This window comes from Eriocheir sinensis, chromosome 62, assembly GCF_024679095.1.
Source record: "Eriocheir sinensis breed Jianghai 21 chromosome 62, ASM2467909v1, whole genome shotgun sequence".
NCBI lineage: Eukaryota > Metazoa > Arthropoda > Malacostraca > Decapoda > Varunidae > Eriocheir > Eriocheir sinensis.
The window spans coordinates 9612284-9625898 of NC_066570.1; the positions used below are offsets into that span (position 1 = coordinate 9612284).

A 13615-nucleotide genomic window follows, 5' to 3' on the forward strand; every position below is an offset into this window, starting at 1 on the left:
GGCGGCTTGTAGAGTGTGATTGTGCCTAGCAGAAAGCCTGACCCACGTGGGGGCAGGCCGCAACAATATAATGTTTTATGAATCTGTTGCGGTCTTACCCATTTCAGGGCAGGCCATCAAGATGGCTTTTCTGTGCATATATATGAATATAAGCTACTGTATATGATTTGCTATTACAATTGTTCAACTGATTTTTTTTTTTTTTTTTTTTTTTTTTTACATCTTCGCCTGTGGTGCCGGTGGGCTTGTTTTGGAGGGTCCTGATGGTATGGCCCAGCCCATTGTGGCACAGGCCAGTGTTTATAGTGGTGCCATCTTGCATTGCTGCCCTCCCGGAGCTCATATTTAATCCTAGAATCTAGAGTCCGGGTTGATAGGTGATCTTCTGGACAGCCTGTGGGTAGTTTTAAGCCACATGGCGGCGGCTGAAAAATCCCAGCTTGGTGGCACTGGGCGGGGATTGAACTCACGTCGTCCTGAATGCGTCGTCGTCACGCTATCCACTCAGCCACCGCCTCCTTTACAATACAGTAAATTAACCAATTCTACTTGTATTTCTTTTACTGGTAATGGAACCCATCAATTTGTCTACTGCGAAGAAGGCGAAGAGTGTCATTCCAGAATATGGCTCTGGTGATGAAGATTCTTGTGGTGAATTCTACAGTCCATCTTCAAATTATGACTCCTCATTGAACAAAGGATGGAAAATTGCAGCAAAAAGAGCAAAGAAAGTGTCAACTTTTTGTGCTGGCTGTGAGGGTAGTCCATTCATGTGCCTGGATTGCTTCAGTGTGAAATGTCATGGCTAATATGCGAAGGGAGAACAATGAACTCAAAATATGGAAATGCACATCTTTTGTTTATTACCTCTGCGAATGAAGTTGGAGGAAGGTATACTTTCGGTTGGGTCGGTATGTTTATTTATTTACTATTTATTTATTTATTTGTTTGTTTGTTCGTGAGCAGTCTCCTGTGCACAATTTCGTGGATATCTCAACCAATTTTTCAGGGAAGCTTCGTGTCCATCTAGAATAGAAACCATTAGATTTTTGATGTCAAAGGTCAAGGTCAAGGTCACAGTCTCCTGTGCACAATTTTGCAGATATCTCAACCAATGTTTCAGGGAAGCTTCGTGTCTATCTAGAATAGAACCCATTAAATTTTTTATGTCAAAGGTCAAGGTCGCACAAAATGTCATTTTGGCCTTAACTTCGGTTCTCCTCATCGTAGAACCTTCAGACTTGGTTCATATTTTAGCTCATGGAAAGATGCACCTTGCATGGCCTTGACCTTGACCTCGAAAAGTTCGCCCAAGGTCAAAGTAAAAAAAAAAAAATTCATCAAATTTCGAAACACATGCTTCCATATGATGCACCATGCATGGCCGGATGTCAAAGGTCAAAGGTCAAGGTCGCACAAAACGTCATTTTGGCCATAACTTCGGTTCTAATCATTGTAGAACCTTCAGATCTGGTTCATATTTTAGCTCATGGAAAGACACATCTTGCATGGCCTTGGCCTTTGACCTTGACCTCGAAAAGTTTGCCCAAGGTCAAAGTTTAAAAAAATAGAATTTCATCAAATTTCAAAACAAATGCTTCCATATGATGGCCTTGACCTTGACCTCAAAAAGTTTTCCCAAGGTCAAAGTTTCCCCCAAAAAAGATTTTCATCAAATTTCAAAATAAATGGTTCCAATTAACCCTTTCACTACAGCCGGGCCAAAACAGCGCCCCACGCCGTATCCGGGGTCATTGCGCGTGCCAAATTTCAAATGTCGCTATTGAATATAACAAGTTTTCAGCCATAAACTCAACATAATCATCATGTATTATATATGAAAATATGCAGAATAAAATGGTGCACATAAAGAAACTCACTTCGGCTGGGCCTAAACAGCGCCCTGCGCTGTATCCAGGATCGCTGTGCGCGCCAAATTTCAAATGTTGCTATTGAATATAACAAGTTTTCAGCCATAAACTCTACATAATCATCATGTATTATATATGAAAACATGCAGAATTAAATGGTGCACATAAAGAAACATAAATTAATTGATAATTTTTAGATGTAAGCATAAATATAGAGATAAAATAACTCGTATATTGGCTAAAGCGAGCCAGGACGCAGTATGCGCGTCCTTGGATATGGTACGGGGCACGCAAGGACACAGTATACGCGTCCTCGTGTTGAAGGGGTTAAATGTAATTTACCATATTTCATAATAGTTTCAATTCAAGGTAAAATTGATATGGTTTAATGGTCAACAGAAAGAGAATCTTTAATACCAAAAAATATTAAGAGGTGGATCCTATATTGGATAATTAAAAGGTTATTAGGAGGATTGTAACTAGCGTCAAAATGACCACCGGTGGGTCAGGCCGCAACAAGGGAATAAACCATCTGACCCACCGGTGGGTCAGGTTGCATGGAATGTGTTAAACTACTGTAACCGAACTTTACATAGCCTAACCTCGACCCCCCTGCTAACCGGGGGGGGCACTAAGCCCCCCTAGACTGCCCCTCCTACCGCCCCCCCCTAGCCCCCCCCCCCCCCCCACATGTGTAATGCGCCGTAAAATCCCCCCCTGCCAAACACCACCACCACATTGTGGTGGTGGTGGTGGTCGGGATGTCCCCCTAGGTCCCTCCCCCAGGTCGAGAGGGAGAGAAAGAGAGATAAACAGGTGGGTTGTGGGTGGGTAGGTAAGGAGACGGTATTAATCTGATAATTGGCCGTCGAACTGGCAGCGCCGCACTCATGGGGATTCCGGAATCTGCCACACCTTGAACCACCTTCATGCTCTGAACAGACTATAGTTAGATTTCATCGTGATTATGCAGTCTAGTTTTGGTTACCCTACTATAGAATGGATATCAAGATGTTAGAATATCTACAGTGGCGGATGACAAAAATTAATGTGTGAGAAACTTGCCGTATGAGGATAGGCTGAAGTATTTGAATCTACATTCTCTAGAAAGGTGAAGGTTACGAGGAGACTTGATCAAAGTTTATTCATCGACGAAGGGCTTTAATAAGGGGATGTTAATAGGGTTTTGGTTGTAAACGAGTCAGGTAGGACACGTAGCAATGGTCTTAAGTTAGATAAATTCAGATTCAACAAAGACATAGGCAAGAATTAGTTTACCAGTAGAGCATATATATATATATATATATATATATATATATATATATATATATATATATATATATATATATATATATATATATATATATATATATATATAGTGGATGAGTGGAACAGGCTTGGCACTCATGTAGTGAATGCCAATACCATAGATATATTCAAGAAGAGGTTGGATAAATTCATGGATTTAAGGTCGGGTTAGGCTTACAGGAGCTGCCTTGTATAGCCTTATATTCTTATGTCCTTAATACATACTGTTATTGTTGTTCGACTGAGTCCATCCATAATAACTATACATGCTAATCCTTTTGTCGAAAAAATAAATATTCACTTCATTCAGGAGAGAGAGAGAGAGAGAGAGAGAGAGAGAGAGAGAGAGAGAGAGAGAGAGAGAGAGAGAGATCCATATCTCCGAGATATCCACTCAGGCGCTCGGTCTCAGCCTCTCACTCGTGTGAGGAAGAAATGAGAGACAACATAAGCGACTGGTCAGTATCGGTACCAGTACCGAGCAGTCTAGTACTGCTACCGTACCCTATAGCTGGTACCGTTAGTACCGGTACTGGTATCGGTACCTGCTCACCCCTACCCACATGTTGTCTAATCAACCCAGACTCTAGATTTTATTTAGAATCAAAGATGAGCTCCCTCCGTGGGACAGCATGAGCCAATGCAAGATGGCGTCAGTATTAACACTTGCCTGTGCCACAACGGGCTGGGGCCGACCATCAATCCCTACTACGAAAGCCTACTGGCGCCACAGGTGAAGACGTAAAAAATAAAAACGATTGTGTCTGGCCTGATGGTCGGCCCGAGCCCGTAATGGTGCAGGCAATTGTTTTTAGTGGCGCCATTATTACTGGCTCTTGCTGCCCCCTGGAGCTCTTGATTTCACTTGCACTGTACAGCTTCTTCTAGAGTCCGGGTTGATGGGTCGTCTTCAGGACAGCATGTGGGTAGTCTTAAGCCACTCAGTGGTGACTGAAAAATACCAGGTGGTTAGCGGCGGATTCGAACCCACATCATGGACAGCGCTCCGAATGCAAGGCCGGCACGCTACCACTCAGCCACCGCCTCCCCCTGTCACTGAATAGAATGATGTGAATGGTTTTGTCACGGATACGTATAGGCAGGGTGCATTTACATGGTTAGGTTTGAATTATACAGTAAACCCTCTGGTATCCGGGTTAATAGAACCACGGGGGCACCCGGATGTGGGAAAAACCCGGTTATGGTGTAGGTTAAGTCTATGGACCCGAAAACCCAGCTTTCGCTTACCGTGTTTAACCCTCTCACGCACCGGGACGCCAATGGTGTGTAAAATTTTTTAGGGCTGAAGTGCACCGGGACACCATTGGCGTCCATTTGAACATAAATATTACTTTTAAATAGCTATATTCACTCCAATGGCGTCATTTTTTTTTGAGGGTATGTTTCCTCACCCTCTCTGAAATGAACGAATTGGCAACACTCACTGCGTGCACAGATTTGAGCGCGGTTGAGGAAACAAAGACAGTTTTCAGTCACTCAGCAGTCAATCTGCACGTCTCACTGCTGTGGGCTTGCGCGAGCCCATGCCGCCCACCGCATAACAGTGATAATAGTGTTATATAGTGACATACATTGATTTGATTGGGTGTAATTTGTATTCTTTTCTCTTTACAGGCAGTAGCATATTATATTTTGTGAATTACGTAAGCAAATGAAAGACAGACTTTTTTCAATATTTTTACTTCTCCGCAAATATTTCATGGTGCTAATTGTCCGATGGGAGATTTGAAGGAACCATAAGAATCCTGATAAAATTCTATTATTATAAATACATCTGCCTTGAAAAGTTGACCCACAAAGTTTTAAGTTATGGAGGTGGGAACATGACCTAAGTAGAAAAATTGTTTATGTGCAAATTATTTCATGTCCATAAACGGTCCTATGATTATTCTTGTTATTTCTTTATTGATTCATGAAAAACTACAACAAATAAGAAAGCCATTGATATATTTTGTATAATGATAAATGCTGGTTTGGGGGAAGAAAGTAGCTGAGAAACATTTTTTCGGCGCGCTAAAAAAATCTGCCTCGACTGGCGAGAAACCCGATGTTTGAAATGAGCGCGGAAAAGAAAACTTATTGAAACTTAAGGTGTGCAAGAGGGTTAATATATCATCGGCACAAACGAAGCTACTTAAGATCACGCCTGTAAGCCCACGACAGCCTTCCACGCCCGCGCATACGTATATATATGAAACGAGTGCAGGGACGATATGTTATAGCTGTAAAAAAAATAATAAAAAAAATGTTACGGGTTGCATTTCAGCAGCGCCGCCGACACCCCGCCCCGCTCGCCCTGAGAATATATATCCTTATCTCATAAACGGAGCTACTTAAGCTCACGTCTGTATGCCCACGTCAGCCCTTTACGCCTGCACGTGTGGATATATGAAACGAGTGCAGGAAGGATGTATTATAGCCGTAAAAACGAAAAAATGTTCCGGGTTACCTCAAACTTCCCACCTTGCCCCGCCGCCCCGAGAATGTTTTTCCTTGTTTTCTGCAATATTACATTATCTACGCTAACGCCAGTGTAGGCAAGCCTTTCCCCATCCACAGTGAATGTGTGGGCATTGTGGCGTCTCTTGCAAACGATAATTAGTGACTTAACGTAAGAAAAATTGTCGGGGCATTGCGGGGCTCTGGTCAGCACCTGCCATGGCTCCAAGGACGCCGGTGTTAAGATTCATTCCTAATGGAGTAATTAACGCTTGTACATCTGACATATATATATATATATATATATATATATATATATATATATATATATATATATATATATATATATATATATATATATATATACATATATATATATATATATATATATATATATATATATATATATATATATATATATATATATATATATATATATATATATATATACATTGGCGCCATGGTAAGCTCCGCAAACATCACACACAGGCAAAGCAATGCCTGGAGAAGGTAGGGCACACACACAAAAGCAATTAACTGGGCCATGGTGAACGCAAACAATGGTGGGCGGGGCGCTTGTTGTGTTGTGGTGCGCAAGGTAAAGAGAATCTCTTTACCTTGGTGGTGCGGAATGCCCTCCAGGCAGAACTTAGAGGTATCGCGTGGACAATTTGAAAAAGAAGAGATGGAAGGAAAGAAAGAAATCCCGCACAACGTGTGGAAAACAAGAATTAGAAAATTGAGGAGCCCAGGCCCACAATAAACACAGCCACACACACACGGGCCCCGACGAAAGCACTGCACCAGTGGCGCCAATGTGGGGGTCACGCCGCCGACACCCATCATTACCACCACCATCATCAGCCGCCCGTCAGCTGCTCAAGCCCGGCGCGCGGCTGGGGCCGCTCGCACACATGCGCCTGGCCGCCCGGATCATAAAAAAAAAAAAAAAAATGTTCCGAGCTTGAAGGGAGGCTGGGTAGATTTGTCCTGTGTGACACCAGCTTTAGAAACGTCAAAACCGTATTTTCAAGCAACGGACTTTTTCAAGCAATGGACCACCCTTCCCCCCTTTTCATCCATTAAATCAAGGGCCAAGTGTATATAACATTACCATTTCAAGAATACTTGTAACCAAATTTGAAGAAATCTGCTAGCCCTTCTTCACAAGCATTTCCCACAATTGTCTTTTAGGTTTATTTTTATAAATTCTAGCACAGTTGGTTCCTTTTTTAGATATAAAGATTGATTGCCCAGCCACTTGTGCTCAGGTGGTTTCTCGTTTTGTTTTCTGAATGCCAACTCGGGTATGTGGGTTGAACACAGGAACCTAAGATTTAGAATCTTTGAGCACAAGGGGCTGTGATATTAAACAGGTAGGCCAATAATGGCCTCAGGGTTTTCAGTAATTAGGAATCATGCAAGGGATAAGGGACTTAATATTAGGGAAGGTGATTTTAACCCGTAAGGTCAACCACGTACATGTACGTGAAACCCGTGGTTACTATCTGTGGTCAATCACGTATAAGTACGTTCTTCCCTTTCTAGTTTCCTACGCCTTTGAAATTCCCTCTAGCTACACTAATTATGTTCCTTGAAGTGTCTAGCATATATCAGCACAGTTTCCTGCCATTTTGACACATGGGAAGCCATCACCCCCACCCCCTCCCTCCTGCTTTCTGCCGCCCCGCCTTGGCGCCAACCCGGGCCCGTCACTTGCCTCTGGCTCTGAGTTACGATGGCAGGCAGGCGTCTCCGCTCTCTAACTTGCGCTGAAATTATTGAGCAATTATCTTTTGAAGAATCTATTGTTGATCAAAACAGTGATATCAGCATTGATGATAATGATGCTGATCCTGACTTATGTATTTGATCAGCAAATGGAGGAGGAGGAGGATGAACTTGGGGTAGAATACTTTGGTGTGTTCCCGCCACCTCCACACACTCCACCCTCTCCCACTGCTGGGCCGTCACATGCCTCTACCTTATCTGCCCCTTCCACTACATCTAACTGGCTGTATGCACCCAGCGTGAGGAATAAAAGAAGGGAGTCTAAGCTATTTTCATGTGGTAGGCAACATTCATCTGTTGTCCCAAGTGAAGATGATGATAATGAGTTTGATGACCTTGACTCAAGTAGTACATCCACACAGCAGCCAGGCAGTGATGAGACATGCGGCACACAGGCAAACATAACTCGCCCTTTGTTATCCACCCGACACAAAACACCACTTTGCCGGGATAGGGGAAGGGTATCTGCTGCACCTAACCCAGTTAGGCCTGCTGGCAGATGGGACTGGATAGATGGGACAGATTTTGAGCCACAAGTTAACAATTTTGACGAGTCAAGCTCAGGAATAAAAGTGCAAGCACTCAGAGCAGATAGCCAGGTGTGTGAATTTTACAATTATTCCTGGGATGAAAACAGTCACACAAAAAGACAACCAAGAAAACGGAGCAACACTCGCTACTACTGCCATGAGTGTGATATATCTCTATGCATTGAGCCTTGTTTTGAAGAATATCATACCCTGCTGCTATTCTGAGAAGCTTGGGTAGAGTATGTAAGTATAAAAAAAAAATAAAAAAAAATTGTGAAAGAGTACTCAAATTTTGCATATTGAATAATTTTTGTATGAAAACATGTGTTTTTCTTTATGAATAAGTATCCATTATACACATGTATTTCGTAGATGAAAAAAATATTGATAAAACGATACAAAAAAAAAAAAAAAAAATGTAGCCTCGCTCCAAAATCGTACGTCTGGCAGCATCACTGAGTGAGCCAAATTTAAAGCCCCAGCGGGACATTTAAAAATGGCGATTTTGAACTTTAACTCTTTTTTTTTTTTTTTTTTTTGATACCATTTTGAGATCTCTTACGGGTTAAGATCTTATTGAGAGCTAACCAATCTTCAGATTTGATAATTGCAGAATTACTGTTCAACTTTAAAGACCAACTAAAACTTAACAACAATGAATCTTGGAATTAATTACTTTTGGCTAGGGTGCGTTAACAACTATTTTTTTTGTGATTTTTTTATAAATATTTGTCCAAAAAATGACGCGTTGGAAACAAAGCAATTGCAATAACAAAACCTCATCTTTTTGTGAACCTCATTCATCCATCACTGCAAGGAAAAGCATATAGTGGAGCACAGCAAAATACTAGTACAATGAAAAGCTTCCCTCACATGTCTGTCTTTATGAAATTTCAAGCAAAATCATCACCTTTTTGTGCATCTGAGTTTATTAATTCTGTGGCCAAGACTTTCAGCTACTGAATGGAAGAAATCACATTCAAGTGTATTGGCCAGTGATGTCATTTTATCAGTGCAACAACTACTATCTGCTGATGCGCTGTCAACAGTAAGAATTAAGATGTTTTTAAATTGTTTATATAATTTACCTAAGTGTAGGCTAGAATTGTTTTAATTTTTACTCCACATCTGAGAAAAATAGCTTACAATAAGAAGTACAGTCCATTAAAAAATCGTTGGACTTCCTGAGTTTATTTTTTATATTATGTTTTTGTGTGAAAAAAAATAGAATGTTGTACTTTTTTGTTGTCACGTTAAAAAGGAAAAACTTCAGTATGTTCTGTTTTGCTCATGAACTCAAGTCAGCCAAGATAATGTATTTTCTTTGTTTATTTTTCCCTTCCATTTTGTTGTCCTGTATCAAAATTTAAATCAATGAATTTAAAAAAAAAAAATTCTTCATTTTAATTTGCATTACTGAGGGAGGGCATAAACATGAGAAGTTCCTACAAGATATCCAAGACTATGAGCCTGAACTTAAAAGAAAAGTCATACAATTACAATAATCAATATTGTTAGCACTAGTGACAGTAATAATATTGAAGCATTTTCCACAGATACATGAACTTTTACCGGAACCAGAGCAAGTGACTGAGGAGTGCCAAGTGTTTGAGGAGGGCTCCAGAGAAAGGAATTCCCCCCTCCTCCCCAACCAGCTACCAGGGATCCATATCAGGGCTACCAAAGACTCACAAGGAAATGCATCATGGCTTTTGTAAGTGTAATGATTGCATTTCACATATGCATTGGTGTCTCATCAAATGACATTAAAAATAGTTCCCTTAATTTTTCTGCAATATTAAGAAAGAAAGTTGTGAATTATTGGTTCCCCATTCCCAAAATCAGATACATTATTAGGCTTGCCAGAGTGACTTAGGAACCTGTAGTGTTAGAGGTATCTGTGGTTTTGTTACAACTGAATTCTATTGAACTGAAAACATTGCTTTCTTTGCTACATGCAAGGTGCACCTCAAACCATGTAAAGTTTGGAGATAAGCCAAACAATGATTCTATTTAATGAGACGTACTTTAAATTTTAATGGTTGCGACCGACCACAAAACTACAAAACTGAGGATACGCATCAGGTTAAAAAAATTATCAAGATGTTTCATCAAGGTTTCCATCTTGAGAAACTGAGGGACCAGGCATGAGCTCGGGTATGCAGTGGCAATCTCAAATCTGTTCGAAGTGCTTGGTAATTTGGTGGACCCTTGAGAGTTGTGGGATACCTTTAAGCGTGAAACTTGCAATGCTGTCGAGGAGTGCATTGGAGAGCGCCCAAAGTCTAGGAGTAGCATTGTATCGAGGGAGACACTGGAGAATATAGAATATATTCATTCTGCCAAGCTGCCAGGCAACTCGGACCGATACCAGACTCGCAAAGGTCTAGAACCCTTCTTGTACGTCAGAGGTCCTGCTGAGGAAGTCGAGGTTTGTCTAAATACAAACGACCTTAGACCGGAGTGCTGAGTCCTTTGGAACTGATCATAGACTTGTTGCAACACTCAAGCTTCATGTCAGGCTAAGAAGAATCTCAAGATGCAACAACACTGTGTTCCGTCTCGAGAGGCTGAAAGACCTGCCGGCATGTACTCATGAATATGCTGTGACAGTTTCAAATCGGTCCAATGTGCTCAGTACCGTTGAGGACCCTGTAGGACTGTGGAGTACCTTCAAACGTAAAACTCTATGGGCTGCCAGGGAATGCATTGGAAAGCGCCTGAGATCTAGGAGTCGATTTGCTTCGGTGGAGACGCTGGGGAATATTAACCCGTAAACTGCGGTACGCCTCTGAGGCGGCTTCTCCGGGAACATGCTGTACACCTCTTGGAAGCGCAATTTTTATATTGCTTCTATAAAACTGCTGAGCCTTGTACACCCTTGAATCTTTTTTTCCTAGTTAGCATAGAGTCTCTTGTTTCATTTTTCATCTTAGTCATGCATATCTTGTCATTACTTTGTCGTCTGTCAAGAGTGATAAAGATATTTGTATGGGAAGCCTATAGAGTCACTGAATTCAGTCTACTCACTCTCTTCTCTGTTACATTGTCAATATAGATATACACACAATGACATCAAAGTTCATGCATAAAAAGAAGCAGAAGATGAGAAAAAATGACAATTTGTTAGGAATTCAGAAGGAAGGCATTCTGTACGTTGGTAACACTGACTCTCACACACAATGAGTCACACGCGCCTTTCAACCCGAACCCAGCTACCCGTAACATGTGGTCTCTCACAGCCAGTTATGTGAGACAGTGCACTGCATCCCTTGCTAATGACATGAATGATGAATGGCCCCCTCCCCGGCAACATGGAAAAAGAAAGTCTTCTCCTTGATACGGATCAATTACGTAGGCTAAGCATAAAAAAGAAAGTATATTTCTTTGATAAGGATCAGTGTCGTAGGCTAATCATGAAAGAGGAAATCTTTTCTTTGATATGGTCAAATTCCGTAGGCTAAGCATGATAGAGGAAACCCCTTTCATTGATATGGATCAACTACGTAGGCCAAGCATGAACAAAGAAAGCATACTTTTTATATGGATCAATGTCGTAGGCTAAGCATGAAAGAGGAAAGGAAAGGAAAGAAATGAAAGCTGCCTTGTATTGGCAAACCACTCTCCTGCAGACTCCTTACGTTCTTATATGTTCATATGTAGTGCGGCGACGGCCTGATGAGTGAGCCTCCCATAACCCATTCAGCGAATGGGGTACCTCTTTGGCCGACTCGGTAAGGAGTGGCTCTCCTGTCACGCTGGTCACAGGTTCAATCCCGGGCAGCTGGGGAACACCCTTTCCTTGTTGTGATTAATTTTTCGTGTGTTTTGATACACGCAGAGGACGTGTGGGACAGAGAGAGTAATAGAAAAAGAGAATAGAAAATCTCTTCATTAAACGTATATGGATCAGTTACGTAGGCTAATCATGAAAGAAGAAATATTTACCTTTGACATGGATCAATTTCGTAGGGTAAGCATGAGAGCCATTTTCTTTGATATGGATCAATTACGTAGGCTAAGTATGAGAAGCGATGCTGTTTTATTTCCAATGAATGAGAATAAAGTAATGTAATAAAAAAAAACAGTCTCACAGGCCGGGAAGCCCTGTGGCAGTTCAGAATACCTTGTGCAAGCTCGATATATATATGTAGGTATATATATATATATATATATATATATATATATATATATATATATATATATATATATATATATATATACATATATACAGGTAACTTTCGATTTATGCGAGTATTGTGTCCTTGAAGAGGTCGTGTTAATAAAAAACAATGTAAATCAAACAAGAGGTAGGTTTGTATCAAAAAAAAAATATTCACATCATTCAGTGGAGAGAGAGAGAGAGAGAGAGAGAGAGAGAGAGAGAGAGAGAGAGAGAGAGAGAGAGAATATCCATATCGCGAAGATATCCACTCAGGCACTCAGTCTCAGCCTCACTCGTGTGAGGAAGAAATGAGGGACACCATGAGTGACTGGCTAGTATTGGTACCGGTACCGAGCAGTCTGGTACTGGTACCGTACTGTATAGCTGGTACTGTTAGTACCGGTACTTGCCCACCCCAATTGTTGAGTAGCATGACAGCGTGGGTACTGTATTGTTGTTCAAGTGGTGGTGAGAGAGAGAGAGAGAGAGAGAGAGAGAGAGAGAGAGAGAGAGAGAATATCCATATCGCCGAGATATCCACTCAGTCTCAGCCTCATTCGTGTGAGGAAGAAATGAGGGACACTATGAGCGACTGGCTAGTATTGGTACCGGTACCGTACCGTATAGCTGGTACCATTAGTACCGGTACCTGTCCACCCCTATTGTTGAGTAGCGTGGCAGCATGGGTACTGTATTGTTGTTCAAGTGGCGCGCGGAAAGAACTGAGCTCAGCTGTGTGGCTGCGGCGCTGTGTGAGTCCAGTTGCGTGAGACATCTGGTGGCCAATCCATAAAATATCGCTTATAAGTGAAAAAAAGTGTAAATTAAACATTTCTTTGGATTTTGGACCCTGCGTTATTTAAAAAACGCGTAAACCAAACTCGTGTAAATCGAGAGTTACCTGTACAGTATACCTCGCTGCTACAGTAATACACTACTGGTACACAACACTCTCACTTTGCACCTTGCTCCTGACCGCAGCTCGCAGCTCTGAATGACTAGAATCGTGAGTCACTTTTTCCCTTCCCACCAGGGTTGCCAGGTTTGGCATAATTATGCCAATTTGGTATATTCCAGGCCTGGTTGGCGTACTGGAAATTTAGTTTTATGCCTAAACTCATTTGGCATAATTTTTGGTATATTCAGGGGTGTTTTTAATATTATTTCATTTATATTCATAATAAGGTGCTGGAAGTTAAAGACGTTGACCAGATTCTATAATATATCTAGTGAATAAAACATCAGAAAAAAGCAATATACACATCAGATGAGGGTACCGTTCCTCTTGGTACTGTTTGAGGACCTAAAGTTCCTGATCACCGCAGAACGCGTATTGTTCGTGTTCGGTTACTAGTCTGCGGGTCTGTGCGGGAAAGGAGAAAGTGACCTCCGCTGCCCAGCAATGCCCAGGATTGTACGCTACTTTACGAGGACTTACGCTATCCCAGCTGTGTTATTGTGTCTTACAAGTGGACTTAAGTATCAGAGTG

At 41.5% G+C, this 13615-nt stretch overlaps 1 protein-coding gene across 1 annotated transcript in view; it reads left to right on the forward strand.

Moving 5' to 3' along the window:
• Positions 1 to 13615, forward strand: part of LOC126986754 (zinc phosphodiesterase ELAC protein 1-like) — a 59001-nt gene that overhangs the window by 15227 nt on the left and 30159 nt on the right. Inside the window, exon 2 of the mRNA XM_050843133.1 lies at positions 9517 to 9674. Coding sequence (XP_050699090.1) covers positions 9517 to 9674 — 158 coding nt within the window. The remainder of the gene's footprint in view (positions 1 to 9516; positions 9675 to 13615) is intronic.